At 37.4% G+C, this 25502-nt stretch overlaps 2 protein-coding genes across 3 annotated transcripts; one reads left to right on the top strand and one right to left on the bottom strand.

The window, feature by feature from the left end:
* Positions 1–11822: 11822 nt before the first annotated feature.
* LOC116141454 (probable galactinol--sucrose galactosyltransferase 6) lies at positions 11823–15289 on the top strand. Of its 2 annotated transcripts, none has more exons than XM_031426952.1 (6): positions 11823–12007; positions 12100–12155; positions 12252–13615; positions 13698–13907; positions 14117–14251; positions 14343–15289. In XM_031426952.1, the coding sequence occupies exons 1-6, from the start codon at positions 11848–11850 to the stop codon at positions 15016–15018; spliced, it is 2601 nt and encodes an 866-aa protein (XP_031282812.1). In that variant the 5' UTR covers positions 11823–11847; the 3' UTR covers positions 15019–15289. The 2 variants fall into 2 exon arrangements, with proteins under 2 accessions (XP_031282812.1, XP_031282813.1); XM_031426953.1 differs by having other exon boundaries at positions 11874–12007; positions 12116–12155.
* A 323-nt stretch (positions 15290–15612) lies between these two features.
* Positions 15613–21252, bottom strand: LOC116141455 (zinc finger BED domain-containing protein DAYSLEEPER-like). Its single transcript, XM_031426954.1, has 2 exons — positions 20992–21252; positions 15613–18746 (listed from the first exon to the last, which is right to left on the bottom strand). The coding sequence occupies exon 2, from the start codon at positions 18723–18725 to the stop codon at positions 15999–16001; it is 2727 nt and encodes a 908-aa protein (XP_031282814.1). The 5' UTR covers positions 18726–18746; positions 20992–21252; the 3' UTR covers positions 15613–15998.
* Between the last annotated feature and the right edge of the window lie 4250 nt (positions 21253–25502).

Below are 25502 nucleotides of genomic sequence, written 5' to 3'. Positions count from 1 at the left end.
CAAGCTGCTCTGGTTTCATCCGCAATTGAATCAACAAAAGCACCAAACAGGTTGACGAAAGATAGTGACTTGGTTCACGATAGTCAATCTCCAGAAAGATGAATAGAGAGAAATTGAGGAAGGAATTTATTTATTTTTTATTCGATGCCCTGTAATTACAATTACAATGAATCATATTCACTACATGAAACTAACTTTAGTTAGCTATAACTGAATTTTGGTAATCTATTTGAGCTATGACTAACAAACTAAATTCTAAGGTTTTCTTTATCTCGACTTGCATGTCGTATTCGTATGAGACTACACGTAGTCCTCCAATGCTTTGAGCTTCTTACTTAGCCTTCTAGGCTGACATTCCACAAGCCCCTTGACTCTACCATATATGGTTATTGTTGGTAAATGAAAAATCATTATTGATTAAGACATTTTTGTATTAAGATAAAAGCCAAATATTTTGGTTTTTTTACTTATATTTGATTATCAGATAAAAGCTAAATAACAAACAAACATAAATCATCTTAGTTTATTAAAATTGGTTGAAAACAAACCACACTAACTCCGAAATGTAATTGTTGAGCCCTTATATGTTTTGACGTGCCAAAACTAACCAAACAATTAATTGGTTATCTAACTAAAATGCTAAGGTATGACAAGAAGTTGTAACCAAAAGCCAAATGCCTTTTCCCAATTGGTATGACCATGCAAGACATAGGTTTGACTGTTCCTTACATTAAAAAGGTTCCCAAATGCATGTTCCTCTCAACACAACAACCCCATGTGATCGTGCATGCTTCTGTCCAAAATGGAGTTTAGTGGCTCACACCAGCACGACCAAGCAACACGCCTATTCCATCCATGTCAAAAGTCAAAGTCCTCATAGTTCAAACAGTTCGCGCCTTTGACAAATCTTGGAAGACAAACCTTGAAGATCAAGTTGAAGTTCAAGTATCAAAAGTGGAACGACCATTCTCCGTGGTGGAACGACCATTCACACTAAAAGATTGTTCTTGATTGAATGTCAATTTTCTAGGAAGTCGTGCATGCTTTTGAAATTTTTATGGATTTTAAGGAGCCAATGGACTAACCGTTCCTCATGGTGGAATGACCATTCACGGTGGTGGAATGACCATTCCTCATGGTGGTATGACCATTCTAGAAACTCTAAAGCTATACGAATTGACCATTGGTGTCAAGAACGATCGTTCGCTATGGTGGAATGCCCGTTCCTCTGTGTCTACAAGCTTTTGAGACATGCATTAAATGTAGCAATGACTCTTTGAATCCAAAGGAGAAGACAAGCAATAAATAGAGCATCTTATTACTTAGAAAAACAAAGAGAATATCATAGATTCAAAGTCATATAAAATCATTCTCACATAATCCCTTGAGCTAAAAATCCAAATCAAAGTATCACTCTCTTGCACTCATTTGTAAACATTTGAGAATATTGTTCTTATTGTGTGTTCAAGCCTAGGTTAAAAGGCAATCTTTCTCACACTTTTAATCAAACACTTTGTGGGCGAAATCCTATAAATCTAGAGGTGAAACCTGTCAAACTATTGTAAGGGGTGAAATCCTATCAAACTAGTGTATTTGGCGCAATCCAATTCTAGTGGAACTTCAAGGAAGTTGCCTTGAAGAAATGGATGTAGGAGGCTTGTGGATAGAGCTCTGAACCACCATAAATCTTTGATCATTTCTTATCTCTCAACTCATTTATTATTCATTGCATATATACTTGAAGCATCATTATCATTTGCACTTACTCATTGCTTCATTTTTAACTCTCTCATTTTTATTGCTTAATATTGTTCATCCTTACTGCTTACAATAATGCTACAGACACCGATTGTTGCCACCGAATTTTTGTACCGACGTATGTGGCATCTGAATCAGACGTAGCCACGTTGGACACTAACATGTCTTACGTGAATGAACGGTCATCCATCAAATATGGATGAGCATCCATGATTGTTGAACGGTCGTTCATTTCAAATGGACTCTCGTCTATCAATCTCATACGAAAATAACAATGAACTCCCATCTATATTATATGGACGGGAGTCCATTTACTATTGAGGTGGATGCCCATCCAAAATTTTTTGAAGGAACAAGAATGGATGCCCGTCTATATTATATGGACAGGCATCACATTTTTAAATATGAGGAAAGTTGTATATTATATTATTCAGCCAGCTTGCAATGTGATGTTCTTGCTGATTGTTTTCTGCCTTGTTTCTTTTACTATGTTTTCATTGACTGAAGTTATTAGGTGAAGTAATGATTAAGAACTCCGTTATTATACTGATTTGGTTGTTGGCTATATTGATTCATTTGGAGGCTAATTCTAGTTTTAATTAGAGAGTCAATTGCCAAAAGTTAGCTTCACAAAATTTTTGGACATCATCTTGTCCAAAAGTGAATATTAGAGTTTTTGTTTCCTTGGCTTACACCTTCAATAATGGTTGGATACTCCATATTTACCAAGAAAAAAACCAAGTACTTTGCCTTGGTCATCAAAGAAGGCCATGCCATTGGATATGAAGGTAGTTTAAATTAAGAGACCAAATCTTTTACAACAAAAATTATGGAAGACATGGACTTAAACCAACCAGCACTTATAGGACTAGAAGAAATCTAGTCTGAAATCTCAAATGTTAGTGAATCAGAGAAGGAAAAAAGAAGCATATTTTCTTTACTGGCATCTGAACTTGAGAAGAAATATCAAAATAGGCTCAAACATTTAAACATGGAAAACCTGAGTAGTACCAGTTATAAAGCAGTTTCTGTGGACGGGCGTTCATTATAACTTTTAAAAATTTGTGGTCCGGCATCCATTCGGTGGGACGCCCGTCATAATAAATGGATCTCGTCCATATATATGGACGGGAGTCCATTTGAAATGAACGACAGTCCACCAATCATGGACGCTTGTCCATATTTGATAGATGGTTGTTCATTCATGAAATACATGTTACTATCCACATGGCTGCGTCTGAATCGGATGCCACGTTGTTGGTACAAAAATTCAGTGGCAACAATCGGTGTCCATAGCATTAATGTATTGCTTAGCATCATTCTCATTATTATCAATCTCTGTTGGTGTTGTAGTTCATAACTTGTCCCATCCCCCCCCCCCACCCCCCCCCCCCCCCCCCCCCCCGCCCCCGGCCGGTAGTTTGCCCTCATTTAATATTATAATTTTGGAAATATTCCTTAACCTTTCGAGATTCACCCTCAATACAATTAAACCCCCTAGTTTTTTTTTTAAATCAATAACAATTAATGAAAATATAAATGTTTATAAATAAATAACACCCCACCCCCACCATGGTCTCACCATGCATTTCCCTAATCACCCTTCAAAAATTTCATCAAATCTTTTATGTGCTTTACCGTAAAAATATTGGATTTTAAATTACTTGAACTTATAAGTAGAATTTAAACATGGTTTAAAAGTACCAAGTTATAATGTCCACCTTACAAATTTGTTATGTAACTTCATAAATTGAAATTCTATAAATATTAATTAATATTATTACGGTCGCCGGCATCACCTGTTACGGCTTTCCCCTTCGTCGTCATCATTTCACCATTTTCGTTGGCCTCCAAGCTCTCTTCATCACCATTTGCTTCTCTTCCTACCCAAGATCTTGCCCGTTGACATGTCGTCCTTCTGGTCATCACAATAACTCCGTCAAGTATTTTTTTGGCCCATTTTCTTCTTTGTTTTCCCAATATAAATACTTGTATGGAAATTTGAATGACTGAAATGTGAAATGTGTGACGTTGAAAAATGAAAATGCGATTGACTGTGCTGTAACTGCTGTTGCGTTTGTGTTGATTGTTGAGGAAGTGTTTGTGTTGTGTAAGGTGTTTGTGCTATGAAGTGTGGACTGTGCTGTTTAGGATGGTATTCAGGTGTGTTGAGAATGATTGAATGAGGAGTAATGACTAATGAACTTTATATTAAATGCTACACGACTAGAAAAAAAAAAAAAAAAAACTTTATATTAAATGCAGGATTTGCTTTAAATAAATGTATGTATAATGTTGAAAAATGAAAAATGATTTGGGATATAGTTGTTGTATTTATGTTGACTGTTAAGGAAACGATTGAAATGTGTAACGTGTTTGTGTTATGGACTGTGGACTGTGCTGTTTAGGATGGTATTCAGGTGTGTTGAGAATAAGGAGTAATGAACTTTATATTAAATGTTGCATGGTTGGAATGAAGTTTATACTAAATGCAAGATTTGTTTTAAATAAATGTATGTGCAACAACCCTTCATTGCATCATTGTCACTTATAGTTCTAAATTTTTAAAGAGGCAGTCCACATATTTCCAACATTCCATCTAGTAACATTCTATGATTCAACTTTATCTCCACATATTTTAATTTATTGTTGAATTAATTCCATATTTGTAGTGGCCCCATATCATGTATTTTTGGATTGTTTTATTGTTGGATTTGTTTGATTTCATTATGAGTATTCCATCAATATCAATAAGAAAAGCTAACCCCTTTGTTTTTATTTTGTATTATAGGTTTGGAAATGGACAACAGTGCCTCCAGCAGCCCTACAGACCAAGATAGAATTACGATTATACCGGGCAATAAGTGTGCCTTGAATGAGACCTCTACAAATACAGAATACAATGTTAGTAGCCTGGGGGGTACATCATTTGTTTGGACATATTTTAAGGAGGTGGTTCTCCCGAGAGGTACAAAAAAAGAAGAGTGTATCCATTGCAAAGTCAAGCTGTCTATTAATGGCACTAGAAGCACCACCCAGTTTAATAGACATTTAAAATGGTGTTCAAAGAGAATACTTCCATGAGGCAACAACACATTACTTTTCCTGTTGTTAGTTCTGATGTTGGAACTTTTATTTTGCCTACTTTAAGTGGAAAGTTCGACATGATGAAGATGAGGGAACTTATAGCCTATTGGGTGCTTATGCATGAGCATCCATTTTCAGTTGTAGAGGAAGAGGGCTTGAACAATATGATGAAGTATGGGATTCCTGAATGGAGTCTAGTTTCCCTCCATACTTGTAAAAATGATTGTATGAAGGTATATGAGAGTGAGAAAGCAAAGTTCAAGACATTGTTGAAGAATGTGACCAAGATTAGTTTGACTACGGATTTGTGGAATTCCGACAATTAGAAGATGGAGTATATGGTGGTAATTGGAGGATGAATAGACGTGTCCTCAACTTTGTGCATTTATCTCCTCCTCGTACCAGTGTTACGATTGCTGACTCCATTTCCAAGTGTCTAATGGAATGGGGGATTGAAAATAAGATGTACACTATTTGAGTGGATAACGCTTTAAGTAATGACGTTGCAATCAAAATTATGAGGGAAAATTTTGAAGTTATGGGGAATTCGATTTGTAGAGGTAAATTTTTTTTTTTTTTTGGTTAGATGTTGTGCCCATATCTTGAATCTCATTGTTCAAGATGGACTTTATCATATTAGGCATATCATCAATGTGACAACCATTTTCTACTCAAATATTCATATGATTTATATAAGAAAATACATATAAAACAGTGTAAAGAATTGGGCCCAAATGTTTCTTTTAATTAAACATATGTATATGTACTTTACAACCATATATATTTTTACACAAAATTATAATATGTACAGAAGATATCAAAAACATGGTGGACAGTGTAACCGCTTCCCCTCGCGTGTCGACGTCCATCCGACCGCGTCCTCACTTGGATCCTGCAAACATAGGAAATAACGGGGTGAGCACTAAAACAATGCTCAGTAAGTAAATCCTCTACTCATCTATCCCCGTAACTCTCTCTCTCTAATTCTTTCCTTACAACTTCTCATTCAATTTCTCTTTGGTACTTCTCTCTCTCTCTCTCTCTCTCTCTCTCTCTTTCTTAGAACTCTTTTCTATTAACTCTCTTTAGTAAGTCATGGCCCCATCTTACCGAGGGCACGGCCAGGGCTCGCTCCCGCTCTACGTGACCTCTACTCGTTCTAGCCGATCGGACTCGGTTATGCATGGATTCGGAACCCTTGGCCATGTGAGTGTATAATCTCTCTCTCGGGTACTCGGGTATAGCCCTCATCCGCATGCACTCTCACCACTCTCACGGGCTACACCACTTCTCTATCTTATACTCATGCCGCTCTCTCAATGCGGCGTACATGCGGGGATACTTTAGCCATTACTCACGGGTTCCCCATCGCACAATCTACTCTATTCTCTTTCTCTTAGCTCTTAAAGTAAATAGTCATTCTGCATAGGTCATACTAAAAAGGGAATAATTTGTGTTATACACCTCAGATTGCTACAATTTTGGTCTCGTTTTAAAGCTTAGAGACAAGGCTACAACTTTGATGTTTTGGTCTAAACCCAGTTCAATCTGTAACATGCCCAAAAATCACTTTGATGTTTTGGTCTAAACCCAGTTCAATCCGTAACATGCCCAAAAATCACTTAGAAAGTTACGGCTGTGACAGGGTAGTTTAGTAACATGTTTTCACTTAGGCATTTTATCAAGCAACTCATGTGCATATAAACACTCTACTATAATTACTACTCTACTTCATTCTCTAGCCATCCAAAATGGGAGAAAACTCCCTCATATAATCATAATCCCTGTCAAGAAAAGCACTTCCAAATAGGTTTACACACAACATCTCTCAAACTTCATCTCAATTTCCATTTCTCAATACACATTAAAACACTTCTCATACATGAAGTGTATCCAACAACCACCAATTAGCTACTTATCTCAACTCAATTCCTCAACAAGCATAATACATATTTATACATGCATACATCTCTACTCAATCTCTAAATCTCTACTCAAAAGCTTATTCAAAACTCAAGTTGGTTGGATTTACTTACCTTGTGAAAGGTGACTTCTTTAGCACTTTTCCTTTCCTTTGTTGTCTTGTCTTCTCTCTTAGGATGCTTTAGATGAAATCTCTACTCAAAATTACTCAAAAGCTCTCTTAAACCCCTTAGAAATCTTGGAAGATTGGATGGAGAAATTGAGAGAAAGTAGGCAATGGAAGAGGCGGTGGAAATGGATGGACTAAAGGGTTTCTCTACACTTAACCTTTTTTAGCTCATATTATAATCATCATTTCCCATTTTGGCCTTGCCCTTGCCCTTGCCCTTCCTTAGAAATTCTATCTATATCTTTTGATTCTTTACCAATACACCCCCATCGAAACACAATCTCTACTAAATTTTCTTACATTTTACTCCCCACTTTTCCTGCTAATTAGGGGTAAAAAGTTCATTGTGCCCCAAAAGAAGAATTCTCTAGAAAACTCAAGAAACTTTTTATTAGGCTCTTCGCCGCGGCGAAGAACAATCTGTCACCCTGGGGAAGCTTGAATTTCCAAACTTCACCAAATTTCAACCAAACCAAGGCAAACACTTGACCAATACAACATACCATTTTAAATTAAAGACTCACCAACCAACCATGACAACAAACAAACTCAATTGAAACTGAAACAGTAAATCCTTTAAGTAATATAGAAAATCTTAAATACGTACCTCAAGTGGGGTGTTACAATCGACGACATCCATGAAGGCGTCTTATATACATCAATGCTTCAAAGAGTAGGATTATGGTTTTTACTGAGATTGTGCAACAACTTAAATTGTCGTTTCGAAAGCTTATTCTACATTGTAAAACAAGATGGAATTTGATGTATGAAATGTTGGACGACAATTAAGTTTAAAAAAGTATTTCCCAAGTTGAAATAAAGGGATTCAAGTTATCGTTTCTGTCCACAGGACGAGGATTGGGAGAAAGTGTGTGACATTTTAAAGGTTTTTAGTGGTACAACCAATCTAATTAGTGGGAGTGATTATCCGACATCTAATTTATTTCTAAAGGAGGTGTGTTTAGTGAAAATGATGTTGGATAGTAAGAGTGAAAATGAAGATGAGTTCATTAGAAACATAAAAAGGAATGTGAAGGAGAAGTTCGATAAATATTGGGGGGAATGTAATGTGCTGATGTCTGTGGCTGCTGTATTGGATCCTTGATTGAAAATGGGGGTAATTCAGTTGGCCTTCCCCAAGATGTATTCTGAGTTAGAAGCTCGTGCAAATACTGTAACTGTTCGAGATGCACTATATGAGCTACATAAAGAGTATGTTGAAGCTAATAAAGCTTCTACTATTTCTCGTGGGCCTCCAGTAGTAGGGGATGGAGTTGGAGCCATTGGTGAGGAGGAAACGGCTTCGAGAGTCGCGAGTTGGGATGATTTTAGTAGTTTTCTAAATGTGGTGGAGACTGTTGAGCCAAGTAAGTCTGAGCTGGACTGTTATTTGGGAGATGGGTGTCATAAGTGCATGGGGGATCGTGAGGCATTCGATGATTTACAATGGTGGAAGGCAAATTCAACCAAGTACCATATATTGTCTATGATGGCTCGTGAGATATTAGCCATCCTGATCACTATGGTTGCTTCAGAGTCTGCATTTAGTGCTGGGAGTAGAGTTATTGACAGTTATCGAGCTTCTTTATCTCTAGACACAGTGGAAATGCTCTTATGTGAATGTGATTGGTGTCGATCTTTGAACAGACTGAAGAAATGGTGCAAAGTAAGTTACATTGATTCTGTTTTTAGTGCAATTCAATATTTACAATTACTTTATGTTAATGTAAACTTAATTTTTATTTCTTATTTCATTTCAGAAAGAGCAAGACCACTTGTAGATTGTTCTTCCTATCCCTTCAGTTGACAAGAATCAGTAGATTATTTGATTCTTCCACATGTCATTGGTTGTGGTAGCAGGATTGTGCAGGTTTGACTTAATTGATTTTTTGTTTGGGTTCGCATATTCATCTTTATCTACTTATGTCCTTAAGTGATTTTTTATTTTTTTTCTGTTTGTAGGAGTGGGGTAAGAATGGTTTTGAGATATAGCTGCCCAACATACAGTCATTTTTTTTATGAAACATTATATTTTGATGTTTTGAGATTAAATTTGTATATAGTCCCCTTTTTGTTCAGATGAAAGATGAATTAAGTAAAGTAAACCAAACAAAAACTTTAGTTCACTTAATTTGTTGAAACATATCCACTGTGGTAAATGGTAAATAGTATGACGAAATGATCACATGTGGAGATTCAGTTGTTTGCCAAATACATGCAAGTTTAATTGTGTTTATCAGATAGTTTGTAGCATTAAAATGGAATATACTATACATGCATGTCCCCAACATTTTTTTTATGTTTAATTTGTAAAGAGATTTAGTTGTTTTAAAGTATGTGATAGAAAATGGATTGAATACCATGAAAAAACCAGGTCTGATCCGTCAAAAAAATTGGTTGTTTTAGTACCGACTCGCAAGCCAAGCTCAATTCCTCTATATCCCTTAATGAGTTCGAGCCGAGCCAGCTATCTGTGGCTCGGCTTGAACTTGTTTATCCCTTCCCCCTCACCAACCGAGCTCGTTTAGATGAATACTCGGCTCAGCTCGACTTGTTAACAGCTCTAATTACTAATAGTCTAATAGGGATTAAAACGTTAATAAAAATTTTTATAAGACTAAAGTAGTTTAAGCCAGATATTAGGGATAAAATTGTCATTTTCTTTCCCCCACATGATACCAACACTGCTCCTCTGTAGGACTATATCATTAGATATTTTTGACAATCCAAGAACTCACTTTATCAATAACCAATCATCATCACGATTGAACCCTCTGGGCGGGCCGCTGTCTCCACTGTGGGTCACATAGCAAATCTTTCCCCATTCACATCATGAATATTCACCACATTTATAGGATTATCTTTCATCATTTTTCCAGATTCATCTAAACCCTTCATCACACTCCACTCCATTGAAGTTTCACCCTTCGCGAACCACCCACTACTTGTCCCTACAAAATATCCCTTGCTTATTCCCCCTCAACTCACTTTCTGAAAACGCCACGTTTTATTTCAACAGATGTCACATTGAGAAAATGAGTATGGATTAGAATTAGATCCATCATTCCATCTCTTGCATTTCGTACGGCTGAAAACTCGTGGAGATAAAAAAGAGAAGGAGAGTGAGTCAATAAAGTTACGTAAGTTCATCTCGTCTTTGGTAGTATGTCTGATGGAAAAAACAAATTTGTCGGGGACACATCATATCACAAGAGATCTGTGTGTCTACAAGATAAGATATTTTTGTCCCAATAATTTTTTACTTAATTAACCCGAATAATTTTTACCCAATATTTTTCCTTGAGATTTGGGATTAAATGGGACAATATGGATAGCATTAGTTTTTTAATTATCATATACGAATGTCATAGAATTTAATTAAAAAATAGAGTAAAGTATATGAATTAAATCCTTAATAGTTGGGGGCGTGGCAGAATGAAATAATAGAGGCAAACATAGTATATAATATAAGGTGAGGATAATCCAAAAAGGCAGGCGTGATAAACATGTTTAAACTAATAAAACAAGTTTAGGCAGATTGCTTTGTCGTAATCCTAAACGTCTTGGTAATTGGCCAGAAAACAATGATTTTTAAAAAGAGATGACATGACGCAGATGGTGAGCTTTGAAGGAATCAACTCGATTATTGGAATTGATATGATAGGTCTATAATATAATAATTTGTTGTATTAGTAAAAATAGTTCTTTTGCAATCTACACATTTCGTGAAGTAAAGCACCATGCCACCATGTGATGAAAAGTTCGTGTCAAGTGCAACAGGGGACTTGGTCGGGATCAAAGATTTTTGTTGAATATTGTAAACGATTTAAATAGTAAATTCAATTATTTAACATCTTGAAATTACGCATAACCCCATTTTCTCCCAAGAAGAAGCCTAAAGGATTCAGAAAGTAGCAAACTAGATGTTGTTGAATAATGAACTATCACTTGAATGATCCAAATTTCATAAATGACACACCTGACATATTTCAGCACAGATTAAAAAAAAAAAAAAAAAAAATTTGACATGCATCATCATCAACTCCAATAATTGAATTATATATCCAAAAATATAGTTACGTGGCAGACGAGTCTTTAATAATTCACAATTTCACTGTACTTACTTTGAACAAGCAACTAAATAATTGAAGTGGTCGATCACGCATAATGCCTTCCACTTGCCCCAATTCGTGATCCCATTTGCTCAGTTGCATTATTAGGTCCCACAACTAACTAAAAAAAAATGGACCAATCAACCATATCATAAGAATTGCGGGCCCATATTATATCACCAAAATAGAATCAATGATTGATAATTGTGGGCCGTGTTTTACACTCTACCCAAATTTGACAAGCACAAGAAAGACAATGTGGACACTTGTTTCAACTATTTCAATGGCTCCGATTAATTAATACCAAGATAATATAAATTTTGACTTGGAAAATTTGTGCATGGTTAACCAAAACAAGACATCACCGGTCTGATCAATTCGTGCCACGTGGGATCATCGAAACGGGACGTTACGCGTTTCTTTTCTTATTTATCGGTGCGGGTGCGTGACAGACACTGAGTACGTGGATACGAGTCAGCACGTTTAATAATTAACACAGGGATAATAGCGCACATGGTAACCGTTGCGTACAAATTCCATGTACCCAAACCAATTGCTACGTGTACATTAATATGCATCAGCGTTGATTGTTTTAGCACACGTGTCGAGCGATAGCCTCAATTTGATGGAAAAATTTTCAAACCCGGTGTCATGCGAGATTAATCTTGATAAAGAAAGGGAACATGTGGTTTTTGTACAGCAGCGTGGCGGTCTAATCTTCCGTGAAAAACGGTTTTATTTTACTTTTCAAGAAGACAAGAAGCTCGAAGACGGGTGGAAACTTTAGAGAGACAAACAATGGTGTCAAATTCATGTTACAGTTCCAGATCTCCGACTATAAATACCAGTTCTTTTATTCATTCGCCATCATCAGCACATTCACTTGTTGCATCAATTGCTTCTCTTAACATTTCAAATTCAAGATTAAATTTTTTTACCAAGAAACTTTCTTCTGCTGGTATTCATCATTTTCCCCAGTCGTTTCATTTCTTTTTATTTCAAGAAACCTTCATATCTTAAAGTGCTAACAAGCTTTATTCATTGTTTCATATCTTGGAATTTGCAGATATTCCCGGAAGCCTACATTTCCGATTCTCTCTTTTAAGGTATATAGTCCTTTACTTGCGTTAATTTCTGCCCAAAAAAAAAAAAAAAAATTGTTTTTTTTTTTTTTTTTTATAGTGTGATACTCGGAAGTGCAGAAAACCGAGTTGACACGGAAGAAGAAACTTTACAAAGGAGAAGTTGAAGAGATGACGATTAAACCGGCGGTTAGGATCGCCGAGAGGAAAGTAATTGTAAAGGATCGTACGATTCTTACCGGAGTACCGGACAATGTAATCGCGACATCAGGTTCATCGTCCGGTCCGGTCCAGGGAGTGTTTCTGGGCGCGGCTTTCGATGCAGAAAAAAGCAGGCACGTGATCTCTCTAGGAACTCTGCGAGACGTCCGGTTCATGGCGTGCTTTAGGTTCAAATTATGGTGGATGGCTCAGAAAATGGGTGACCAAGGCAAAGATATTCCACTCGAGACTCAGTTTTTATTGGTCGAAACGAAGGACGGTTCCCACCTCGAATCTGTCGACGGAAACGAAGACAATCAGATTGTCTACACCGTCTTCCTCCCTCTGATCGAAGGCTCCTTCCGCGCGTGTTTACAAGGAAACGAAAACGACGAACTTGAGTTGTGTTTAGAAAGCGGTGACGCTGACACCAAAGCGTCGTCGTTTACTCACTCTTTGTTTCTCCACGCTGGCACCGATCCTTTCGTCACAATCACCGAAGCAATCCGGGCCGTTAAATTACATCTCAAAACTTTCCGTCTCCGGCACGAAAAGAAATTGCCAGGTATCGTCGACTATTTCGGTTGGTGCACGTGGGACGCATTTTACCAAGAGGTAACGCAAGAAGGCGTAGAGGCTGGGCTGGAGAGTCTCGCCGCCGGTGGAACCCCGCCGAAGTTCGTGATCATCGACGACGGTTGGCAATCGGTGGGTGGAGATTACAGCTCCAGTTCCGGCGAAAACGAGAAGAAACAACAGCCGTTGCTTAGGTTGACTGGAATTAAAGAAAATGAAAAATTCCAAAACAAGGAAGATCCAAAGGTGGGGATTAAAAATATCGTGAACATTGTGAAACAAAAGCACGGGTTGAAATACGTGTACGTGTGGCATGCGATCACGGGGTATTGGGGTGGAGTCCTTCCCGGAGTCAAGGAGATGGAGGAATACGAGTCGTTGATGAAGTACCCAATGGTGTCAAAAGGAGTGGTGGAGAATGAGCCCTCATGGAAGAGTGATGCATTGGCGATACAGGGATTGGGTTTGGTGAATCCAAAGAATGTGTACAAGTTTTACAACGAGCTGCATAGTTATCTGGCGTCTGCGGGTATAGACGGAGTTAAGGTGGATTCGCAGTGTATATTGGAGACGCTGGGAACGGGATTGGGTGGCAGGGTTGAGTTAACGAGACAGTATCATCAAGCGCTGGATGCGTCTGTAGCGAGGAACTTCCCGGATAATGGGTGCATTGCGTGCATGAGCCACAATACTGATGCGCTTTACTGGTGTGTAGCGTTCTGTATTTTTATTTTCAATTTTATTTTTAGGGATGAAATTGAGATGTTTTCTAATGTGGTGCGGTTACAGCTCGAAACAGACGGCGTTGGTGAGAGCATCAGATGATTTCTACCCGCGTGATCCAACGTCACACACAATTCATATAGCGGCAGTGGCATACAATAGTGTATTTCTGGCAGAAATTATGCAGCCGGATTGGGACATGTTCCATTCGCTTCATCCGGCCGCGGAATACCATGGTTCAGCTCGTGCTATAAGCGGTGGCCCCATCTACGTCAGGTAACAATTTTCATAAAGTCCTCGTCCTTTACTTCATTTTATTACTGATATATTTTATATTTCATGTGCAAACTAAAACAAATTAATGTATATAAATTCATGTGGTACAGTTGACTATGTATATATGTATTCATCCGGATTTCTAATAATACATTAGTTTTATAAAAGAGATTGTACTTTTATATTAACTTGGCTGAATTTTCGAGCAGTGATGCACCTGGGAAACACAACTTTGAGCTACTGAAGAAACTCGTGCTGCCTGATGGGTCCATTCTTCGATCCCGCTTGCCTGGCCGCCCCACTTGTGACTGCTTGTTCTCTGATCCTTCCCGTGACGGTGTTAGGTAATTAATGCATTTCATTTTGATAAGAAATTGTGTTGATGTTTCTGACATTCTTTGATAAATTTACTCACTAAATCTTGCCTGGTCTCAGCTTGTTGAAGATTTGGAACATGAACAAGTACACAGGAGTATTAGGGGTGTACAATTGCCAAGGTGCTGCATGGAACACAACTGCAAGAAAGAACACATTTCACCAAACCAAAAGCGAGGCCTTAACCGGACAAATAAGGGGCCGCGATGTCCACCTCATTGCAGAAGCTGCCACGGACCCTAACTGGACCGGTGACTGCGCCATCTATTCTCACCGAACTGGGGAACTCGTCACACTCCCTTACAATGCAGCATTGCCAGTGTCCCTCAAAGTCCTTGAACATGATATCTTCATTGTCACACCCATCAAGGTCTTGGCACCCGGATTCAGTTTTGCACCATTGGGGCTTATCAACATGTACAACTCTGGTGGTGCTATTGAGGGGCTGAGCTACGAACTAAAAGGCGGTGTTAAGCTATTGGAGGTTGAAGATGGAGGTGAAGGGGATGGTGTAAGAGTGGAGAATAATAGCAATGAGTTGGTGGCAAAAGTTTGTATGAAAGTTAAAGGCTGTGGCAGGTTTGGTGCTTATTCCTCAGCAAAGCCTAGAAGGTGCATTGTGGATTCAAATGAGGTTGAATTTCAGTATGATTCATCATCTGGGTTGGTGACATTTAGCTTGGATAAATTGCCTGAGGAGGATAAGAAAGTTCATTCTGTGGATGTTGAGTTATAAATATGTTTTAAGCATAGAGATTAGGAAGTAAGGTTCAATATAGATATAAGAATGTGGGGTTTGCTATGGAAGTCATTTACCATTTTTCCCCTAAAAATATATTGTTAGATTTATGTAACGAGTGAGAGGAAGAAATAGATCTCTTTTCTTGTCTAGAACCTTTTTGTATGCCAAATATTATTGTGCTTGCTTTGACTCATGTTCAAAGGTTCAAGAGTTGTATCTGAATTCATAATTTGATTGCTGTAATGCTTACTACTGTTTGTTATAATCCTGTTTGTGCCCTTGTCAACCATTAAACTCAAGTCCTCGAAGGGAGAAACCAGAGGATAAAATGCTGAAAAAATATGGAACTAACTGCATTTTCCGCCAATCAGCAATGTACTGTTTTACAAACACAATCATACATCAATTACGAAAGTACACAAGAAGCTAAAATTATAAAATCTCTTTTGTGATGATTAACAAGAAGCTACAATCCGACAGTTACTTAAGCTGTGAGAGAAAAATATACAGCCAAGAGAATTGCGATGTTGCCACCTCAGTCGCTATAACCATAAGTGAAATAGGGAGAAAACCATCCAAGTTCCGGGTTTCGGCTTTAATTCACTGGTTGACACACACACTCAACTTTATACACTAATTAAATGTAGTACAGAATTTGCCCACCATCATATATGATTTGTAATAAAATAATAGATAGCAGTGAGCACACTTGTCTTCTTAGCTTTCCCTGGATGTGGAGCTAAAAGATAGTGCATCTCCAGCAGCTAATTATTGTAACAAGATGAATGTCCAACCTTCAAAAAAGTGCATGTAATGACAACATCTACTCTAGAAATATCTTCACATGTCCAACTATCCAAACAATCCTTTAGAATGGTACAAATGGTAACCTAATGGAGAATTAAGAAACTACAACTAACATACCAACCTACCATAATCATACATGTGCTGCTGTGATTTAACCAAAACTTAATCTAAAATTCCATTTTCACAAGTGCGTTTGATACTTCAGATGATCCATACTGGAACCAGTCCTTCGCACATATAAGGGCTTCCACTGTCTCTGGTCGTAAAGAACTCCTGTACTGATCCATCTCTTTGCTTACCGTATCAAACACAGAGTCCGGCACCACACTGGATACTGGTATTGACAAGATATCACGAGCCATCTTCGAAAGGGTAGGATATTTCAACTTGTTCAGTTTCCACCAACCCAACACATCAAAATCATGCACACGAGGCAACAAAGATTCATCCAAATACTGGTCCAGCTCACACTTCATGTGTTGGCTAGTAGTCTCCATTATGTACATATCAAAATCTGTCAGTCCGTTGTCTGACATAAAACCTCCTCCCTGGGATTCCTCTGTCTTCACACTGACCCCGGCATTCCCTTCTTCTGTGTAGGTTGGAGTTAGAGGCAGGGGAAGTGCAACGTATTCCTGAAAGAGCTCATGAATCCCATCATCAACAATCTTGATATATGCGGGAGCATCTTCACCATAAAGTTTTGTGAAACTGAATTCAACAAGCTTCATCTTGAACCGAGGATCCATGACAACCGCAATTGCCAAAACCAGGCAACAATCCTTCCAGTATTTATCAATCTTCTCTAGCATTGCTTTGGTAACATCGCTGACAAACGGATCTTCATTCGTAACTGCACGAGTCAGGTCTGAGTGAATCTTCCATGCTTCATGAAAGAATGTAATTGCAGTTGGGTTGGTGGTAGTAGTCAAAATGTTGGCAGAATCAAAAAGAGGTTTCAAGAATGCACATAGAGTCTCAATCAGTTTCCAGTCTTCCATTAATGGGGCTTCCTTGTAATCAGGATCAGAAGTATCCAAACAAGAAAAGACTTCCTTCAACTCTGAAGCAGCCACCAACATCTGATATGTTGTGTCCCATTTAGTTTGGTCATCAATAGATAGGCTTTTTTCGCTGGGGACTTGAAGCTGTTGCTTGAGCTCAAGAAACTTTTCTTCGTGAGACTCTGAAGTCTTCACATACTTGACACTGTCACGAATTTTCTTGACAATTCCTTGTCCTGCCTCCAACACGACTTTTGCCATGCTGCTAAAAGTACGAGCAATGCAATTCCCAACCAACAATTGTCCATTAAGAATAAGGGGATTCTTGATGCATAGTAAAGGCCTAAGCTGTTCAAGCCCTGCTTCACTTAGTGGATGACTGAAAGTGAGAGAAAACAGCTTGCCATCCAAACTCCAATCAGCAAGGCAAGCAGCAACAGCGTGGCTAAAAGCACTGTCTGAATCAGGATAAGGTTCCATCACCACATTGAGAGTCCGCTTTTGCAACCTCCACTCACTATCAATGAAGTGTCCAGTTATAAACACATAACCTAAGCTTTGGCTAGAAGTCCACAAGTCCAATGTAAGGCAAAAACGTCCAGGTATGCCCTCAATGAACTTCATGAGGCTTTGCTTTTCTCTCAGGTAAGTAGCAACACAATCCCCTTGGACAGTGTTGAAGCTCACCTTGTCAAACCGGGGCTGAAGATTCTGGACAAAGGTTATAAATCCAGGATGTTCAACCATATGAAGAGGATAGTTGTGCATGATGATCATCCTAGCAATTTCATGACGGCAACGGTCTTGATCAAATGAAATGTAAGGCACACTAGGAGATCGGTAGCGTCGCTTTGGAGGTTCACTTCCACCCATCCTTGGGGTATATGGGGTTAACTGGTTGTTACCCTGATTACGTAAGAGTGCTGGGCAGGTTCCCTTCGCAATGTGGCGTTTGAGGTGACTTGTACCTGCAACTTTTGAACCTGTGCTGTATGCAAAACTTTGCTTGCACTGCTTACAGCACGCTCTTCTACATCCAGCGCTAACAGTTTCTATGGTGAAGTGCTCCCAGACTATGGACTTCTTTTTCCTCCGCTTGTTAGGCTGAGTTTCTGGACTGGTCACCTCATTGTTAGGCTGTGTATCTTGAATGGCCAGCATATTATCAGGCTGTGTATCTTGAATGGCCAGCATATTATCAGGTTGTGTCTCTGGAATTGGTAGCTCGTTGTGAGGATGGGTCTCTTGAACTGCTAGCTCATTGTTAGGATGGGTCTCTTGAACTGCTAGCTCATTGTTAGGATGCGTCTCTTCAATTGGTAGCTCATTGTTAGGATGTGTCGCCTGAATTGGCAGCTCATTGTTAGGATGAGTCTCTTGAATTGCTAGCTCATTGTTAGGATGTGTCTCTGAAATTGCTGGCTCATTGTTAAGCTGTGTGTCTGCAATAGCCAGCTCATTGTTTGGATGTGACTCCGTAACGTCTAGCTCATTGTTTAACTGTGTTTCTGGAGTCATCAGCACATTGTTAGACTGTGTTTCTGGAGTCATCAGCACATTGTTGGGCTGTGTTTCTGGAGTTATCAGCACATCATTAGCCTGTGTTTCCGAAGTCATCAGCACTTCATTAGGCTGCGTTTCTGGAGTTATCATCCCATCGTTTGGCTGTGTTTCTGATGTCATCATCACATCATTAGGCTGTGTTTCTTGTGTCATCATCACATCATCAGGATGTGCTTCATGTGTAATCATCACATCATTAGGCTGCGTGTCTGGGGTCATCATCACGTCATTAGTCTGCGTTTCTGGAGTCATCAACACATCATTAGGCTGTGTTTCTGGAGTCATCAGCACATTGTTATCAAGCTGTGTTTCTTCAGTGGTTGCCATCGTGTCTCAATAAGCAATATCCTGGATTGGATAGCATAAACACAAAGATAACCAACATAAGTTGAATGCTGAAGAATACAGGAAACTGATAAGATTCAATTAAGTAAGCATACCAGTCATTACGGTAAACTCATCATGAAAACATACCACAAGGATTCCAGGCAAATAAGGTAACAGAAAGATTTCATTTTTTGAGATGCATCATGACATGATACATTGCTGCTTAACTGGGAATAAATATAAGGCACAGGTAGTGACTGAATTCTAAACAAAAAGCTTTAAAATGTTTATTATGCACCATCATACGTAACATAGCTGCTTAAATAAATATTAAGAGGAAAGCATAGCAAACCACAAGACATCACGCATTAGGAACCTTCCCAACAACCATATGTTTTACAGTGGATGAACATTGATCCACATATATAAATCCCATAAAGCCATGCATATAGCACAAGAAGATTTGGTAGGTGAAAACCATGTCTCAGCTTATTCAAACTTTAAGTTGCAAAAAAAAAAAATTAAGTTGTGCTGTTTGATACTGCCTTCATCACTAGGACTGATTAAAATTTTGTTTCATGAGATGTACAGCATAGACAGCCAATCTTCTAGAAGATGAATTTCAATTAGTTTGTATAAATTGGGATATGCAATCATGTACTTCCATGGGCTCCCTATTCTAAGGAGAACCTAACAGTTTCTAGGTTAACCAATATGTAATGTTCAAATTTGATTAAATATGAAAATGAAAATCAATGAGTCCAAGAATTGTATCACCTTTCAGCACCTCCCATTTGGACAAGCAACAAAATGTTACTTGGGCAGTTGAAGGGATTATGTTAAGAGTTAAGACAACAAATTTTTGCATGTACGTCTTTAATTAGACTGAAGAAGTGCCAAAATAGAGCTTTATATTTTCTTCTTTAATTCCTCAGATAGCTCAAGGGAAATCCAATCCCCAGTACTCAAGAAAATGTGGTACAGGATTTGACTATTAAGTGTGTTTTCAAAGCATTTATTTCTATTTTAGGATGGTTGACGAACTCCAAATAATCGGTTTTCAAGTAGTTGCAAATATATCCTTATATTTCTCCAATTTCCTTATAGTTTAATTCAGAAACTACACAATCCATTAAACTTATATCCCTACATGTTATCTCTCAAGCTTCCAACACCAACATGCCTGGCACCATGTTATTCGGTTGAATACCAATAGTTGTATACTAAGTGATGCATGGATGAAGAATCACATTCCCAATTACTTATTACAGACATTGCAGAGAATCTAAATTGTTGAAAGACAAGTAGCATGCAAGCCTACATGTAGGGACCATGAAATAAATGGTTATAATTTCACAATTACGAAGAATAAAGATTTCCCAGCTGTAAGAAACATACTCACTGTTCCTGACATGATTTTTTTTTGTTTTTTTGTTTCTTTTTACAAATTAACCTGCCTACCAATTTAAAATTTTAAAATGTCCACCACATGTTACGTATCAAAACGACACATGCAAACAAGAATTTTACATTTTGTTTAACTGGTGTCACTCACAGTTAAAAATATAATAACTGCCATTTGATAACTTCCATCAGCAATCCACTACATGACAAGCAAAATTCAAAGAAAGAATGTTAAACCACTGGGCCCAGAACTGGACTATGCTTGGGCTACTAGCTCAAGTGGGCCCAAAACATCCTAACTCATACGATGAGGTCCATCTAGGATCTTCTTTCCACAATTTCAGGCGCACTTACGAACCGGTATGGGCTAGGGTTAAAATAGGAACTTAAAATTTAAAGGACTAAAAGGGTAAAAAAAAAAAAAAAATCCAGATCTAGGGTTTGATCATGCTTGGGCTTTCCTCAAAGTAAAGAAAACAAGCCCAGATCAGGAAAATACCCAATCAATCACGAAGAACAAACACATCTTACCCAGATCAACATAACCCAATTAACCTTTGATAACCGGAAACAAAACAAATGTTCGTGAACACATACTTAACTAAACGGACATCCGTGAACACATAATTAAGTAAACGGAAATGAAATTAGCAGATAATCATCATAACAATCACTTATTCCACTTATTCAAACTCTAAATAACACAAACAAGCGAACAATTCTCGAATCAAACAATGAATTCATAAAATTCCAGCACAAAATAAAAATCGAAACAAACAAAGAGTCGAAGAAAAACAACAGAACTCAAAGCTCAAACACGAGACAAAAAAACCAAAATTAGGGTTAGGGTTAGGGTTATTACCGGTGGTGGAGCCAAAACGACGCGATTTACGGGCGCATAAGAAGTTCGGAGACCGATAATCGGAGGTCCCAACCGGCGAGGAAGAAAGAGATCTAGGGTTTTGCAGGGCGAGGAGAGAGAGATTTGGGCTTGGGGAATTGGGACAAAACCCGAGAAGCTAATTGGACCTAAAGAGATGGAGTAGTTGGCTTAAGTTAAAGAGATAAAAACCAGTCAAAATAAGAGATATAATTTGGGCATGGACTATGTGAATGAATCGCTACTTTTTGTGAAGGTCCATTATTATTATTAAATAATATTTTTTATTATTCTTATCGTTATTTCTGATGGTTAAGTCTAGCATGCGAAACGGACCACAAAAGCCCATCTTAACTTTTGGTATTTGAATTTTTAGAGTTACGTGTTGTGTAGTGTAGCCCACCGAATATTTATGGGTGAGGACCCACTTCCACTTACTTGCTTAGCCCAATCAAATTTTATGATCATCATGATTGATCCGATATCACTCAGTCTCATCATGCTGTTTCGCGGGCTCCAACTCTTATCGCACCAAACCCACCCATTCCATTTTTAAGAATACCATTCATAATGTAAAGTTTATATTTCAATTTAATGTTCTAATATTTTACGCTATCTATTGATATATATTACTTTCATTAATATATTGCACCATATATTAGGTAAACATAATCTATTGTTTGATTTTAGAAATTGTTTGAAGGATCATTAAGTAAAAGATTCCATATATCAAATTAATATGCTATTATCCCACTGAGCTAAATAATAATTTTCTCCCTTAAGGGTGTGTTTGGTTCAAAGAATATTGTATTATTGAAAATGTTATATTAATGGAGAGATTGATTAACTTGAAGATTATAAAAAATGTTTAGGAAAATAAGTTTGGTTGGTTGAAATAAATTGATGGGTATATTATATAATTTACTAAATTGCCCTCATTTTTAAATATTAATATAATAATAATAATAATATTATTATTATTATTAATTCTTGTAATCCCGTTTGAGATATTGCTAAAACACATTAGGCACATAAAAGTTTAATTTCTAACAAAATCACTTCTATCCACTCCAAACCACTACTGGCCGCATGCCACCGCCGGTGGCAATGGCGACAGTGGTCGTGATGGCCTATGATCGGTTGAATCTAGCTAAAAATAGCCAACTATGGTCATAAATGGCTATCGTTAATGGCCAAAGTTATGCCATTGACAACCATAATCTAGCTATAAGTGACGACCAGATTAAATTTAATGGATTAAGTGTGAAATGTATTGGTTAGATGATGGAAACATTAACAAAATAGTGACTATAACAGGTAAATTGTTTTTTCAGATAATTAAGGCGAAGAAAAATTGATTACGAATTAGAGAATTAATCAGTCCAATGATTAATAAACATGTGGTGTAGGATAAAAAATCATATTTAAACAATGAAAGGAACTTCCCAGCAAATAATTAAAGTTGACTTTCTTTCTTTAATAATTCAAACTATTTTAGCATTAGACGCTCCATCTTGCTTGGATACTAGTAGAAAAAGATTTAATAGTACTTAGCAGTTAGCACATAGGGAAAGGATAAAAAATAATTAAAACAAGAACGAATGGGCCTGGTGTAGGGTGGGCAAAAGTATGGGCTGAAATCATGGTTAAGTAGTAGGGAGTATGGGCTTTGTGGTTTGTTCTGACGAATTATTGAAATCTACCAATTTACTTTTGTTAGCGCCTTCAAATATCATTCATTCAATAATTAAAAAAAAATTATATATATACATATGGTAGCCATGAGGTTATGTTCTGAATTATTGGCCAACAATTTATATACTGTTCAAAAATATGACTACGGGACTGTCCTTGTGTTTTGGAGTTCAACCATAACTGTTCTCCAAAAAGAATACCTCTTACTTTATTAGAATAATGTTCAAATAAAATTCGGAGGTTTCTCTCCAATTAATTAAACTTATTTACGATGATTCTTAAAAGTTTTAATATTCTACATACACAACAACTATCTAAACATATTTATATCATATAATTTCTATTATGCGAATTTTAAATTGCAGTTGATTAAGTACTCGAGATGAGCTTTGTTCCGATCTTCAACATCGGATAAAACCAATGCCATTCCCTAGCAGCTTGAACCTTGAGCCTCAAAGCAAGGGATTAAGGAAATAGATTAGGAGTGGGCATCCTACCAGCTCTATGCCGGCCGAGTAAGGAAGGGATGCAATCATAGTAAAGAAAATTTGTTTTTTTTTTTTTTTTTAACANGATATTCAAGAAAGACTACTCTTTCAAATCACAAGATAAGATGATGCTTTTTTTTTTTTCTTTTACTTAAAATTGTTTTCTTTTAGCTTTCTTAATTGATGAAGAATCATGAGTTATAAGTTTTTGTTGAGTTTAATAAATGAGTTTGAAATTGGAATATTAAATTCTCAGATTTTGATATGAGTTTTGATTTAATCTTTATTTATATTGAGGTATGAGTTAATTAGTTGTTGTTTTAAGTTGGGTTAGATAAATTTCAGTTAGTTATTAAGTTAATTTTGAATGATTTAAAGAATCAACAAAACCCTGAGATGTAGAAAATTAGGGCTTCGTTTGGTTCAAGATTGGGAATACTACTCTTAGTATTCCCAAAAAAGTTAAACAGTAAAATACCCAAAAACTCTCATTTTTGGGAATACTATTTTCAATATTATTCAATTTTTTTTAAACCCTCTAAATTTGTTAATTTAATTAAATACCCCTAAGTATTTTTTTTAAAATTACAAAAACACCCCAACAATCCATATTTACCAGATTCCGGCCACCACCGCCGGAATCTGGTAGGATGGCGCACTACCGGTTGACTCTGGCCGGTAGTGTGTCGATCTAGCCTTTTCCGGCCAGATCCACGGTGGATCTGGCCTGAAAAGGCCAGATCTAAGGCCAAAGATCTGGCCGTTGACGACCAGATCTTTGGCTGAAACAGTCAGTCACGACGGCCAACAAACGGTCGTCGTTGACCATCAACGACGACTGTTTGTTGGCCGTCGTTGAGAGCAAATACGGCCAGATCTGGCGGTTGACGGCCAGATCTACGGCCAGATCCACCGTGGATCTAGTCGAAAAAGGCCATATCGGCGCATGACAGGCAAAATCTAGCCGGTCATGCGCCCATAAGGCGACTTCGGCCACCTCCGATGGTGGTGGTTGACTGGGGGTGTTTGAGGGTGGGTTAGGGGTATTTTTGTTAACTTTTAATGTTTTATTATAGGGGGTATTTTGTAAAAAAACAAATATATGGGGTATTTTATTAATTTATAAATCCTACATCGTAATACCCGCCCAATTCAACTTTTTTTTTAACTTTTTTCAAAAAACTTTTCCCAAAACCCCCAAATTTTGAACCAAACGGAACCATTTGTATCAGATAATTTCTATTATGCGAATTTTAAATTGCAGTTGATTCAGTATTCGAGATGAGCTTTGTTCTGGTCTTCAACATCGGATAAAACCAATACCATTCCCTAGCAGCTTGAACCTCGAAGCAAGGGATTAAGGAAATAGATTAGCAGTGGGCATGCTACCAGCTCTATGCCAGCCGAGTAAGGAGGGGATGCAATCATAGTAAATAGTTCATTTGAATGTATGGAAGAAATTCAACTATTAATAGACATTTTTTCAAGCAAATGATTGGAAGTTTAGATCAAACAATTTGTTTTTTTTTTTTTTTTTTAACAAAATGTTTAACCATTTGAAATAAACACGAATTTTAGAATTATTATATTATTTACATATGAAAAAAGATCAACAGTTTATTTATAATATTTTTTCTATGGCAAAATCTTCATTTAATTTGAGTGATAATCCTAATAATAACAAAACAAAATATTGTTATTTAATTAAAGATTGAAAATCATTAAAGAGTTGAAATTCTTGCAAACAAACCCAAAGACCTTCTTCTTCCTCTCGCGATATTAACGCATTCCTCCGCCATTGACATCTTCTCCAACACAGATCGTCGTTGTCGTCATCCTTTTCCTCCTCCTCGTGACATTTCGTCCAGGTATGTGTATCTCCCCTTTCGATTTTATATTTTGATTTACAAAGATTTAATGATGGATTGGGTTTGGCTTATGATTTTGATTTAGTTGTTTAGGTTGTGTTTGATGTAATGGAAGTTGAAAGGAGTGAAATTTGTTGAAAAATGTCTTGCATTGTGGGTAGTTGGGGGTGGTAGCACCGATTGTAGGCGGAGAGACTGAAAATATGCTCTAAATATGATGGATAGCTTAAGCGATCCGGTACATTGGTAATACAATAGATAGATCGCTTAAGCGATCAGGTATGTGACATAAGATCGCTCACATACCTGATCGCTTAAGCGATCTGCTAAAAGTCTGGTGTATAGCAGCAGATCGCTTAAGTGATCAGTAATCAGTAAATGACATAAGATCACTTAAGCGATCATGCTTATTTATACTGGATCGCTTAAGTGATCCATGATA

This window comes from Pistacia vera, unplaced genomic scaffold (assembly GCF_008641045.1).
Source record: "Pistacia vera cultivar Batoury unplaced genomic scaffold, PisVer_v2 Contig4, whole genome shotgun sequence".
NCBI classification, from domain to species: domain Eukaryota; kingdom Viridiplantae; phylum Streptophyta; class Magnoliopsida; order Sapindales; family Anacardiaceae; genus Pistacia; species Pistacia vera.
Note: the sequence above shows the minus strand (reverse complement) of the source record. Positions and strands in the feature narration are given on the sequence as shown.

Excerpts from the sequence above, each read along its gene's own strand:
- LOC116141454 (XM_031426952.1), top strand. The coding sequence starts at position 11,848 with ATGGTGTCAAATTCATGTTACAGTTCCAGATCTCCGACTATAAATACC. Across the intron at positions 12,008-12,099 it reads CAAGAAACTTTCTTCTGCTG|ATCTTGGAATTTGCAGATAT; the intron begins GTATTCATCATT and ends TCATTGTTTCAT. Across the intron at positions 14,252-14,342 it reads CCTTCCCGTGACGGTGTTAG|CTTGTTGAAGATTTGGAACA; the intron begins GTAATTAATGCA and ends GCCTGGTCTCAG.
- LOC116141455 (XM_031426954.1), bottom strand. The coding sequence starts at position 18,725 with ATGGCAACCACTGAAGAAACACAGCTTGATAACAATGTGCTGATGACT.